The 13608-nt window shown below is 41.7% G+C and overlaps 1 protein-coding gene across 5 annotated transcripts in view; it reads left to right on the top strand.

The window, feature by feature from the left end:
* ESRP1 (epithelial splicing regulatory protein 1) overlaps positions 1–13608 on the top strand; it is a 55923-nt gene that overhangs the window by 4769 nt on the left and 37546 nt on the right. For all 5 annotated transcript variants that reach the window (XM_072803881.1, XM_072803883.1, XM_072803882.1 and 2 more), the window contains exons 4-6: positions 488–602; positions 12587–12685; positions 12824–12878. In XM_072803881.1, coding sequence (XP_072659982.1) covers positions 488–602; positions 12587–12685; positions 12824–12878 — 269 coding nt within the window. The remainder of the gene's footprint in view (positions 1–487; positions 603–12586; positions 12686–12823; positions 12879–13608) is intronic.

Raw genomic sequence — 13608 nt, 5'->3', positions numbered from 1 at the left:
AGGAATTTGCTATCTTACTCTGATTTCAGTACAGAAAATCTGTATTACACAAAACCAATATTTAAAAATATTATGTTTTGTGATTGATTCCAGTGTCTAGGTAGACACTGTAAACATAAGTGTCTTTATGAGAACTTTCAGTTCTCATATTGCTGCCTGAAAATACACAGGTGGGTATGGCTGAAAAGTGTATAGCTCTGTCAGTCAGGAAATATGACAGCCCAAATGTATTATAGCTTGAAAAGAATTTTGAATGGAACGCGTAATGGAACACAAATGTAACCTATTACCTTAAAGTAAGATCATTTTTTTCTGTGATACTTGTATATAGGATAGGATACGTGCTAGAAAATGTCACTCATATTTGATTTTTTAAAAACTTAATTGTGGTAAAATATACTTACATTTAATTTTTAGGTTTCTAATTATTAAAGTGCCATTGAACTAAATTCATCTAGTTAACAGTGTCTACCTTGTCCTTCCTCAGAATGTATTATTGCCTGAATGCTTCTATTCCTTTTTTGATCTCCGAAAAGAATTCAAGAAGTGTTGCCCTGGCTCACCTGACATTGATAAACTGGATGTTGCAGCAATGACAGAGTGTATCCTTTAAGTGATTACCCAAGAATCATTTGAAAAGGTAGTTCCAGATAAAATGACCATATAAGAGATTTAAAATGTTTTTTAAAAGATTGATTTGAGAGAGTGTGTGTGCACGGGAGTGTGCAAGTGGAGAGAGGGGCAGAGGGAGAGGATCTTAAAACAGACTCCCCCACTGAGCTGGGGACCTAGGCAGGGCTTGATCCCATGACCCGTGAGATCATGACCTGAACCTAAACCAGGAGTCGGAGGCTCAACCAAATGAGCCATCTGGGGGCCCCTAAAATTTAAAAAAAAATTACTTATTTTACAGAGAGAGTGTAGGAGGGCGGTGGGCAGAGAAAGAGGGAGAGAGAGAATCTCCAGGAGAGAGACTCCTCACTGAGTACACAGCCAGACTTAGGGCTCCTTCTCAGGACCCTGATATCATGACCTGAGCCAAGGTCAAGAGTCAGTTGCTTAACTGATTGAGCCACCCAGCTGCCCCACCTCTAAAATTTTTTTTTTTTTTTTTTTTACTTTGTGAATGTATGAATGAAATACCCTGTCCAAAATTTATCTGTTGTATTAGGAAGAACTAATAGTACAATTACAGGCATTTTTCAAAGTAGTAATTTATTGAATTTGAGTACTGATTTAGTTAGATGGATTTAAAGTTGGATTTTTGTGAGTTGAACGCATTTAAACAGAATTGAAGTTTGTATTATGGGAATGTTTGATTTTTGTTGTTGATGGAGAATGTGGAGACCACCTTCTCTGATACTCTAAGGCCACTTGTTCTGGACTCTCCTGGTTTTAGGGCTTACTTTGACATCTTTTGAATGGATAAAAATTTTTTTTAAGTAGTGGGTATTTGCTGTTTACAAATATTTTCATGGGTACCCCTTTTAACCTTCCTTGGGTTTCTTAAATACACATGAGATTGTGGTGACTATAATGAGTCATCTTTTGAGATGGTAAAATGAGGTTGATGCTTTACCCCCAAATTCTTTCATTACCAGGATAGTATATTTGATGCACTGTGTATTGTAAAAGTAAATTTTATAATCACTAATCTCGTAGTCATGACTGACACATCATCTTTCATCCAGTAAGTCTTTAAAGTGCTAACTAATAAGCAGTCATGTGCCAACATCAGATGTGAAATTGAGTAATAGAAGAGTTGGGCAACTCACCCAAAGCCACTATGAGAACGAACTTGAAGTCGGATTTAAGTTACTTTCAGGAACTTGTGGGTTATAGATGTTTATTCTTAAACTTACTCATTCTTTTCAGGAGCTGAAGCCTGATTCTTGTTTTATTTCAAAATTTCTTTTTCTGATTGGAAAATACTGTTTGTACGTTTTTTTCCCAACCCTTTGTAAGCCGGTCAAATCCATTGTGTCTGCCTTCTTTCTGGAAGTAGTTAGCTGGAAATTTGCTTTAGCATCATTAGTGCTGGGGGGAGGGGGTGTGTATTAAGCTCATTTTGAGGGGGTTCGTGTAAGAATTAAAAGGTTGAGACAGCAAAAAAATTCTTACTAATTGTTGGTTCAAATGCTATAGTAGTCGGCTAGGGCTACCATAAAGATTCTATTAGACTGTGCCTTAAACAACAAATATTATTTGCTCACAGATTTACAGACTTACAGGGAAGTCTAAGGTAGATGAAACAGATTCAAAAAAACCTAGAAAAAAAATAGTTGGAAGGAAAATCTAATTAAGTTATCTAATTTAGAAAAAGACGACTTGAGTAGAAAAAGCAGTATATCAAGAACTGTTTATTCTTGACTATTTGGTAGCCTCTTTTTGGCAAAGACCATCTTCCCTTAGTGATTATAGGTCACATGCTGGTAAAAATTTCCATAGCTACAAGCAAGAGGTTCTTACATTTGGGTTTTTTTCAGTTTTCTCAATGTGTTGACGGTTTAGGGAAAACTTAATAAAAGTTCATCTGGTTTTGTTGTTTGTTTTTGTTTGTTTTTTCTCAGTTTCTTTTTAAAACCTTCACATGAATAAAATTTGGGGTTATTAGTAAACATTTTCAGTGTGGTAAACTGGACTTTTTTACTTCGCTTTATTATCTACACACCAGCATATAGTACTTTTTAAATGAAAAAATTGAACTGACATTTAAATGACTAGATGTGATGCTTTGCTGATTTGTTTTTGTCATTCATTTTAATTCTAGCTCTACAATTATTTGTTGGTAGGTTGTTTTTTTTTCTTTTTTTTTCTTTAAGATCTTTACTTATTCATGAGAGACAGAGAGAGAGAGAGAGGCTGAGACACAGGCAGAGGGAGAAGCAGGCTCCATGCAGGGAGCCCAATGTGGGACTCGATCCTGGGTCTCCAGGATCACGCCCTGGGCCCAAGGCAGGTGCTCAACCACTGAGCCACCCAGGGATCCCCGGTAGTTCTTTTTTCAAGTGCCATGAAGATGAAAATCAGAAATACTTGCCTATAGTAAACAAATTAATTGTGAATAAAGCTAACTTGGTCTCCATTTCAGGCACTTGAACTATGGAGAAGGAGCTCATTGCCACTTAGTAATGCATTCACTGGAAAAAAATAGGGCATTTTCTATTTCTTAAATTTCTTAATTATATCCTACTTTCTTTGGGCTTACATTGGAAGAGTCTTGGATTTTACAGTGTTATTACCACCCAGAAAATAGAATTTTAATCTTAACTTTTTATTAGTGTTTTATCTGCATATTTATTTCCCATTTAATAGGTAAGGATTCTTAAGCTTTCCTGTCAGTGTTTCCCCCCCCCCCCCCACATTGCAGCTGTGATCAATTATTTTATGACTCATGTTGAGAGGAAACATTATTTCCTTGACCGGGCCACCAAAGTCCCCAGGTCAAAAACAGTCCTACCCAATTTGACTATGTACTTGCCCTTCTCTATGCTGAGCATTTCTACAGTGTCTGAAGAGTCGTGTTCTTTCAAATCACTCAATATTTCCCTTTCTGATGTGGAAACGACACTGAATTTGGAAACGTTGAGGTGGACATTACACATCCTCAGTGGTTTTGCCAAGTAGATGGGGAGTCATTTGCTCCTGAGGGATTACCTGTTCAACCAGGTAAACCGGGAGAGGGAGAGGCTCTTGGGAAGGAAAGTTACTTGCCTTTTCCAAGCCTCACTTTTAGCTCCAGTACTCCCCAAACTCCCAGAACCAAAACTCCCAAAAGGAAAGCTTTGTAAACCACCAGCAGCTATGTAAATGAAAAAGTAGGACTCCTTTGATGAAATAAAGGGTTTAGGAATTTCTTGAATGCGGTTCTGGTCCTTAGTTTTAGCACTTATTTCCCTCTTTTGTCCTTGTGTTGGTTCTGAGACCACTTAGGAGTTCTTCAAGTTGCCATTTTGTTACCTGCCTTTTAAAGTATGTGGTCGCAGGAGAGAAGACCTCTGTTAGCAGGTGAACTGTGGGTAGCGTTTTGTAGCTTTTTATTTAATCAGGTGAGACGCTAAGGGTGTGAAAATAGGAATTAGGATCTCTGATTTTTTTTTTTTTTTTTTTTTTTTAGATTTTATTTATTTGACAGTGAGTATACACAGAGGGAGAAGCAGACTCCTGAAAAGCGGGGAGCCCGACGCGGGGCTCCATCCCAGGACCCTGGGTCATGGCCTGAGTGAGCCCAAGGCAGATGCTTAACCATCTAAGCCACTCAGGTGCCCCTGGTTTTTGGGGGTGTGGGGGAGGGAGGGAGGAGTTCTCTTTGATTTTTTTGCAGGGAATTTATGCTGGTTTTCTTCTGTGAAAAAGACATTTCAAATATGGGACTGTTTGTATGAATGACTTCTTTTATCCATTTTATTTATTTTTTTTTTTATTAAATTTTTTTTTTTTTTTTTTTTTTTTTTTTTTTTATTTATGATAGTCACAGAGAGAGAGAGAGAGGCAGAGACACAGGCAGAGGGAGAAGCAGGCTCCATGCACCGGGAGCCTGATGTGGGATTCGATCCTGGGTCTCCAGGATCGCGCCCTGGGCCAAAGGCAGGCGCCAAACCGCTGCGCCACCCAGGGATCCCTTTTATCCATTTTAAAAGAAGAGCAACCCTATTCCCCTGCATGGTAGATGGAATTACTTCCTCCAGCCTTCTTAACCCATGTTTTCTTTCTTTTTTTTTTCCCATGTTTTCTTGGCTTTGTGATTCACAAACTAACTTATTCTCACTAATCAAGACCTTTTCCATGGTGTTTACTTTGTCAAGCTTAATAAGAACTTTTTAATAAAGTCTTGGCCATGTAAGGAGAGCAGGTAAAAGAAAACGAGGGAGTTAGGTGCCCACCCTGTATGCCACCAGCAGCCTCCTCACAACCGGCAGAGGAACGTCCTCTCCTTTTTACAGCTGGGGAAACAGAGACTTAGAGGTTTTAAGTGGAATCGCCAACATTTGAGCCAGAATCATTCTGATGTAAAAATCCCCTTGACCAGGGGATAATATTCTAGAATCTATAAAGTTCATTTGAGGGTGGGGCTGGGTCTTAACACAGAGGACGTCCCTTGTAAGTTCATGTTGTGTTTCCTGAGCACATACTGACCCAAGGAGTGTTCGACAAGAAAGGGGAATCGATTTTGTAAAATTTCTATCCAGTTGCATGTGTGTGTGTTGTGTATCATTAGCAAAGGCCGTTTGACTAGTGCAGTTTTCCACTGTCAGGATAAAAAGAAAAAAAAATCCCTAAACTACTCTTATCTGCCGTCTGATGGTCAGTAGGTGTGTGTGTGGGGGAGCTGTTGGGCCACTTCTGATGGGGGTGAAGGAGGCGAGTGCACCCACGTGCGGACGCCGTGACACTGGCCTATTTTTCCCATGCGTTAAAGATGAAGCTAGAAACCTTAATAGCAGAGTGGTGAAGAACACGGGCGCTGGAGTCCGACTCGTTGGGGGTGACCTTAGCGAACCCCGCAGCCTCCCTTTCCCTGTCTCACCATGGGCAGGACCTGCGCGGCCACGCAGCCACTTTCCCACGTGGACTGTGATCCCTGGAGCCTCATTGGGGTGCTAGGGGGTCTCGGATGAAGAAAAGCAGCTTCTGAGGACTTCAAAGGACGTCCTTCCTGATTAAGACCTTATTTAAACCCTCTTACGCTTAAAAACATTGAACTTTGAGTGAGGTGGGATACAGACCTTTAAAACCTCAGCCCGGGTGGCCGCGGCTGATCTTGCAGGTTGACTTTGCTTCCCTCCGCGCTGAGCCGGGGTGGCTCCCTCTGCCTGTTCTGACCCACGGAACCGGGTCTTTACAATTGCATAAACCCCCTGCCCGCCTGACGGGGGGAGGGAAGTGCTGAAGCCTCCTTGGGACCTTTTTGCGTATGAAAGGGATTTTAAATATCGCCAAGTGTACAGTTAAGCTCGGTTAGTAGTTGACCTTGTTAGCTGCAGGGGGAGGAATTATCTTTGGCATCGCGTCGGCGTGATAGCAGCCAAATCCACAGATACTCTGGCTTGTGGTCTATCGTGAGTGACTGGAGAGACTGTATATTCTTGGCCAGCACTCACAGTTTTGTTAATTTTGTGTGGTTTGTTTTTATTATAAAACAGTATTCTTTTAAAATAGGAGTTTGGGAATTTCAGGATAATTCTTTGGTTTGATTTAGAAGGCATTAGAACACTTGCTTTCTTAGTCTCTCTCTTTCTCTCCTAATTTATCCCACAGAAGTGTTTTTTTTTTTTTAAAGTAAAAAATGGTCACTCTTTTGTTGCATTAGCCCCTACTTCTCTTTTTTCTTTCTTTGAGGGTACAGTCGAGTTGTCAGTTCTGTGTTTTGTTACACTAATACCTCCTGAAGTAGTATTTGTTATGACGGGTCTTACTGTTTTTACTCTTGGAAAGAGTAAGCTTCTGAGGAATAGAGTCGAAACTATGGTTTTGGATTTTTTTTTTTTCCCCAGAATTTTATTACTGGTATGAAAAAACTTTTGTTGCCATGACTCCTAGTTATATTCTTGATTTGCTTCTTTGAGAGCTCACTTTAAAACCTAGAAGGTTATTTATAGGACCTAGTTTTAATCTATTTATTTATTTTTTATTTTTTTTAAAGATTTTATTTATTCATGAGAGATACAGAAGGAGGCAGAGGGAGAAGCAGGCTCCCTGCAGGGAGCCCGGTGTGGGACTCCCTCCCGGTCCCGGGATCACGCCCTGAGCTGAAGGCAGATGCTCAACCACTGAGCCCCCCAGGTGCCCCAGAACCTATTTTTTAAAATTATGTGACTCATTTAAGTGTGATTTATCACTTCTTTCCCTTCTTCCCTTTACACACTTGTAGGAAATTCGGTTCTTCTTTGGGGTACTAATTCCATCTTCCCGAATCCTGTTGGCTAGTCCTTTGTTCATTAGCATAGGCATTTTAGCGCTCGACGTCTGGCAGTTAAGCCATTGTGTTTTAAATATGAGTAAGGGGAGGAAACCGACTGGTCTTCCGAAGGGTCTGTGGCAAGGTAAAAAAGGCTTGGGGTTAGAATTTTTAATTGGGATGCAGTCACGACAGTGTAGCTTAAACTTGATCATCCCCCAAGGTCCTTGTTATTTTTATACATGTGATTCTGAGTATGAACTAAAAATTTAGTTTCAAAACAGAGATTACTTACAAATGAAAATTTATAACCACATGTGTCCATCTGTAGGCAGTCAGAAAAGGTGACTCTTGAGTGGATTGACTCATCGTGGCAAGCCTTTAAGAGGTGGTTTTTGCTTTTGTTTTCTTGAGATGGTTGAGCTTATATTGATGGACTCTGTAAAATCTTGCTTTCTGAATTCCAGCTTCAGCCAGTGTAAGTTTGATCTGAATCCTGAAATCCATGTCACTTGAAGGCGGCGCTAGGGAAAAACGTCCCTTGCATTCAAATAAAGGCAGAGCCTGGATTTCTGCGTGAAGCTCCGTGTCTGTGTCGCACTTTGCTCCATTGTAGCTTGAGATGTTTGTGGTGTTCCCACCACGTCTGGCTTTAGCCTTCCGCATTTCCTCCTGGCATCTCTCATTTGTAAAGCTGGCTAAGCCTGTTCGTGCTGTTGTGGTGCCTCCGGGGCAGAATGAGTAAGTTGCATGATGAGCCATAAATCGGGAGGGCAGAAGACTCATCTTTCCTTCTCTCAAGATCAGACGTGCAGCAAGTAATTCAATATATAATTATAAATTGATAGGACAAAGAGCTGGTACTAAAACTTTTTTTTTTTTTTTGCTCTGTTATTCATGTTAAATTCTGGTAAGGATTAGGAATCGAACAAGCCTTCTGAAGAGAGGGTGTGTGTGTGTGTGTAAATGTGTGTAAGTTTGGGTTTGGGTTTGGGCATGCAGGAGGTTGGGTGACTTTTAAAAGTTGTCAGGAGCTTAGGGCTGCTGATCCCCGGTGTGTGATGTCTTGAAGGGAAACATGTTGGGACGTGTCATGTGGAACCAAGTTAGCCAAGTGTCTAGAACATATCCCTCCTTCAAAAGTGGAGTTCAGTAAATAATTCTTCGTCTACTAATCTATGTCTACGCAGACAGGATGCTTTATATTTTTACTTTCGTTCTTTTTCTTATTTATTTATTATTTGTTTATTTGTTTATTTATTTATTTAAAAATTATTATTCATGAGAGACACACAGAGAGAGGCAGAGACCCAGGCAGAGGGAGATGCAGGCTCCAAGCAGGGAGCCCGACACGGGATTCGATCCCAGGACCCCAGGATCACATCCCGGGCCGAAGGTGGTGCTAAACCCCTGAGCCACCCAGGCTGCCCTCATTCTTTTTCCCTTGACTTTTATACACACCTTGAGAAGCACCGCTGCTTATCTTAGTGCGGGGACCTCCGTGCCCGTCGTCCTGTCAGAGCTGAACTGTGACCCCAGCTCTCTCCCCCACCAGCCAGGAGACTGGGCGAGTCCCGGAGCTTCTCTAAATCCTAGTGTCTTCATCCTTTTGGTTTTACCAGCGTTTACCTGGTAGGGCTATTGGGAAAATCAGGGGAAACAGCCAGTGTTTGGCATGAAATGGTGTTTAATGCCATCCGTTTAGGTCCATAAACTCAGACCTGCTAGATGCTGTGGTTGTCGATAGAGATCCGAGGAAGATGGGACCTGCGCTTAGGAGACCTGTAGCCCTGTTGAGGAGACAGTAGGATTTTATAGGAATAGTAATATCTAGTCAGCTCTTAAATGGATGGTTGCGGCCCAGCACAGTTAGAGAAAGTATCGGTGCTGGGTGGCAGTTACCTAAGGACCCCACTGGTTTTAGGGGATTAGGAAGATTCGGGGGCTTCGTGGAGGGATCACCTGAGCAAAGGTGAGGAAGGCGAGATGCCTCTTAGTTATAGAGAAGAGGAACCAGTGGTTGGAGTGAGATATCCTCTCCTACCCCTATTCCCTCAAAGCTTAATTTCCCTCCAATATTCTGTTTGGGGACAAAATGTTGTGATGCCGTAAACATTCCTGTGGCATTCTCTGGTTTGGGCCAGCTGCAAGCAATTCCTTTGGTCTGAGGTCAGCAAACTTTCAGTAAAGGTCTAGGTGGTCAAGAGTTTCGATTTTTGTAGACTGCATGTGGTCTCTGCTCATAGTCTTCTTTTTTTCTATCCTTTAGCCATGTAAAATCCACTCTTTTTCTGGGCTTCACAAAAAAACAGGCTGAGGACCACGGGTTGACTTTTGTGTTTTTTCTTTCATTTCCAAAGGTAGAGAGGGTGTCTCTGTGTGTGTGTGTGTGTGTGTGTGTGTGTGTGTGTGTGTGCGTGCACGCACGCGTACTGACAGGGGCTTTGAGAAAGCACTTTACTGGGTTTGTAGGTGGTGTTTCTTTGGCAAATTTTCTTGAAAATCTGTTCAGTAATGGTCTCCTATATAAGAGCTTTCTCTGATCAGTATATAGTAAGGGGTGAAGCTGGAACAACTGGGAACTGTTTGCCTCTACTAATGATTTTCAACCTGGGGTGATTTTTGCCCATTCGGAGACATTTGGCTATGCCTGGAGATCCTTTTAGTCAGAACTGGGGTGGATAGAGACCAGCATGCTAGTAAAAATCCTATAATACACAAGACCCATCCCCACCCCCCCACACACATACCCCAACAAAGAATTACCTGGTCTATGTGGCAGTAGTGCCAAGGTTGAAACAAATAGTGATTTATTCAATGGGATTGGTCTCCGTTTTTTGGATATTTTTCTCTTGACTCCGTTTTGTAGCCCCTGACAAGGCTAAAGGCATTATTAGAATCACAGCGTTCCCAAGGACTGTTTGGTGGCAGTGTTTGTGTGATAAACTATGGTTACTCACAGCTAATCCTTCCTAGTTCCATACAGACTCTTTTTTTTTTTTTTTTAAGATTTTATTCATTTATTCACGATAGAGGCAGAGACACAGGCAGAGGAAGAAGCAGGCTCCATGCCGGGAGCCCGACGTGGGACTCGATCCCGGGACTCCAGGATCGCGCCCTGGGCCAAAGGCAGGCGCTAAACCGCTGAGCCACCCAGGGATCCCCTCCATAAAGACTCTTTTTTTTTTTTTTCCCCCATAAAAACTCTTTTTTTTTTTTTTTAATTTTTATTTATTTATGAGAGTCACACACACACAGAGAGAGAGAGGCAGAGACACAGGCAGAGGGAGAAGCAGGCTCCATGCACCGGGAGCCCGATGTGGGATTCGATCCCGGTCTCCAGGATCGCGCTCTGGGCCAAAGGCAGGCGCTAAACTGCTGCGCCACCCAGGGATCCCCCCATAAAGACTCTTAAAGCGCTCCCACCCCCACACCTGCCTCCCCAGAACATTTAGGGCAGTTGTCTCCCCAAAATATCTTTATCATTTGGCTCTTGTTTCTCTGTCCTGTCATCATATTCCTTGAAAACAGCACTGGATTAATACTCTATTGTGTACCTTCTGTGGATAATCATTTCATCCTTTTTTTTTTTAATTTTTAAGATTTTTATTTTTAAGTAATCTCTATGCCCACTGTGGGACTTGAACGTACAACCCTGAGCTCAGGAGTCACAATGCTCTACCAAATGGGCCAGCAGTGCCCCCAACCCCACCCCGCCCCGTAATCATTTTAATGACCCAACCCATGCTCCTTGCTCTGTTGCTTGAGCATCTCTTGGGGTGGTTTTTCGAATCCCTTAGCGGGCAGCGAATTTATTTCATCACTAGATGATGTAAAGGGTGGGATTTCGGGGGGTAGGGAAATGCAGAAATTATCTACCAAGTCAGCTTGATTGTTATCCTGTGAGTATACAAATAAGACATCTGGTGAATTACCCCTCAGAGTATGATTGTCATGGGTTATGAAAGTTGGCCACCCAAGGGTTCTAGGAAGAGGGGGAGGACATCACTTTTTATAATGCCTGCTTTGTGCCCTGGGCTTGTTTTATCTCATGTAATCTTCACAAAAATGCCCAGGGAGGTAAAGATTATCACAGCTTTGGCCTCTCAGATAAGCTGAAGTTTAGTGGGGTTCAGTAATTTGCCAAGGAACTTATGGCAGTATTTCTACCTGTGGCGTGTTGAACTGCAGAGAAGTGTAGCTGGATGAGGGACAACCCAAAGTGAATTTGCCCAGTGCAGTGGGAAAACAATGTCTCCTTAGTGAAGCAAGAGGCGGGGTGAAGGGTGTGTAGGGATGAAATGGAAAGGGATATTGCTCATTGAGTTAACTCTTCAGATGTTGGCTATAATGCTTGGTGGAAGGGAGCTCTCTGAACTGTCTTAACCTTGTGTCCTCTTTGATTGCGGGGAAGTAGTACTTTGATGTCTGTCTTCATTTTTTACCCTTATAAAACATCAGTTAGAAACTAAAATAAAGAAAAAAAAAACTAAAGGCAAACATTCTAATAACCACCTCCCCAGGTAACTCTTCCTTTTAAACTTGAGAAAAAAAAAGGAGAAAAAAAAAAAAAAAAACTTCGAGAAAAGACAACGCCCCAGAGTGTTACCTGTTGTATGGATTGTACTACATTACGAAATTTATGCAAATTTACACACAATGCAGAGTGTGACTATAGTATCAAAACTTAAAAATAAGAAAATTAAACATTTAAATAACCGTTAGCTTCTTCATAAAAATACGTGCTTATTTTAGAGAGGTTGGAAGTTAATAAAGCTTGCTGGAAATCGCTTCTGGTCTCCCCCTTCAGCTTCTTAAAAGCCTGCTTTCTGGCTTCCCCAAAACATGTATTCACTTGATCGAATCCCACGTTGGCCATTGTTAGCTCTGAGTGTTTAAATTGTTTCTACGAATTCAAGCATTCGCTGCCATCTAAGAGGACTATCCTATACGGCTCTAAAAGTCTTCCAGTAGGGAAGTTCTCAGTAAGAGTGGCATTCCAGAAATGGTGTCCTCAGTAATCTGAAGTGTTTTTTTTTTCGAACAGCCTAAAAAAGCCATTTGATACCTCGTGGTCTTGACCATATAACCATGTCTTTAAGTCCACATGTTCATTGCTTTGCATATGCTATAAAGATAACAGGGGCATGGGAATTTACTGCTCTGGTGTATACTTCATGGTTCGACACTACGTGAAAGTGCTTAGTATTCATGCATTTGCTACTACTCAATTATAGAAATTTTATTTATTCTTAAAGATTTTATTTATTCAAAAAAAAAAAAAAGATTTTATTTATTCATGAGAGACACAGAGAAGCAGAGGGAGAAGCAGGCTCCATGCAGGGACTCGATCCCAGGACCCTGGGATGGCGACCTGAGCCAAAGGCAGATGCTCAACCCCTGAGCCAGGACCCAGGTGCCCCTCAATTAACAAATTTTACTACTGGAGGTGCCTCCGGACAGGATTGTTTTGGCCATTTTACTCTATATTTACCCAGGACAGTTGTTGGAGACTCTAGGAAGTGTGGGTGAGGTTCAGACTGACATGAAGCGGCTCTTCTGTGATTTCAAGTAATGCTCTGTCTTCGAGGCATTTTACTTGGCTTCTTGGCTCTGTGTGCGTTAACCCTTGGGTTGGAAACACTTCACTTTACTTCCTCGAGATGTTTCCTTAACTTGATATCCCAGGTTTAAATTTTGAGAAGAATAGTTTGGTCTCCCGGTATGGAGCCTCTCAAGTTGAAGATATGGGGAATATAATTTTAGCAATGATTTCAGAGCCTTATAGTAAGTATTGCTGTTGTAACAGCTGCAAACCCAGAATCCCCTCCTGCCGTGTTTTCCTCGTTGTATACCCTGGAAAGTCCTCCCACAGCTCTGTCTCCCCAGTAGCTAAAACGAGGACTTCTGTGTTCTCATTTTCAGATCACAGGTTTTCAGATCCGGAGAGAGTAAATTACAAATTTGAAAGTGGCACTTGGTAAGTACTAGAGCGGTAATCCATTTGAGCTTTTTGTTTTGTTCATGTTCATGTTCATCATGATATTTAGCTCCCTTTGTATTTCAGTAACTTCACTAAACCTTTCGGCTATCCGTTTTTTAAATATCAGGTTATTTTTATAAAAGAAGGTTGTATCTTAAAGTGAGCTTGGATGATAGGATTAAACTTAAAAATATCTGCATCCTTAGTCGCCATGACCCTTAGGTATCGTGTCGGTGCTTCGTATTTCAGCCTCTGAACTATTCATCCTCTCACAGGAAAACCTACAGAGGGAAAACCATAGGCTTTAAAAGTTCACGAGATTTTTACTGAGATAATTTAAAGTATGTTCTATCAGCCTGTACTTTAAAGCAAAGGAAATAACTGGCAAGAAGCATGAAACGGTGGTATCTCTTCGTGATCACAGGTAGACCTGTTTGCTTGTGAATCACTGCAGTGAATTCCTGAGATTGCCTGGTGCCTGAAGTGAACAAAAACTTCTGACGTCACTGCCCATAGAGAGACACTGGGGTCTATTTAGTTGGGGAGAAAGTGACTGATTTGGAAAGTGTCGTGGGATTACTGGAGATAGGAATATGGGAGGAACAGAGCACCAAAAGGTGTCAAAATGTAGACAAGGTAATTTGCAAACTGCTCACGGGTGTGGGAACTGGAACTCCGTGCGCTTCCCTAACCGCCCTGCTTGATAGGGGAGATGGTTCAGTGGCAG

Source organism: Canis lupus, chromosome 28 (assembly GCF_048164855.1).
Source record: "Canis lupus baileyi chromosome 28, mCanLup2.hap1, whole genome shotgun sequence".
Classification (NCBI taxonomy): domain Eukaryota; kingdom Metazoa; phylum Chordata; class Mammalia; order Carnivora; family Canidae; genus Canis; species Canis lupus.
This window is presented reverse-complemented; position numbering and strand designations above follow the sequence as displayed.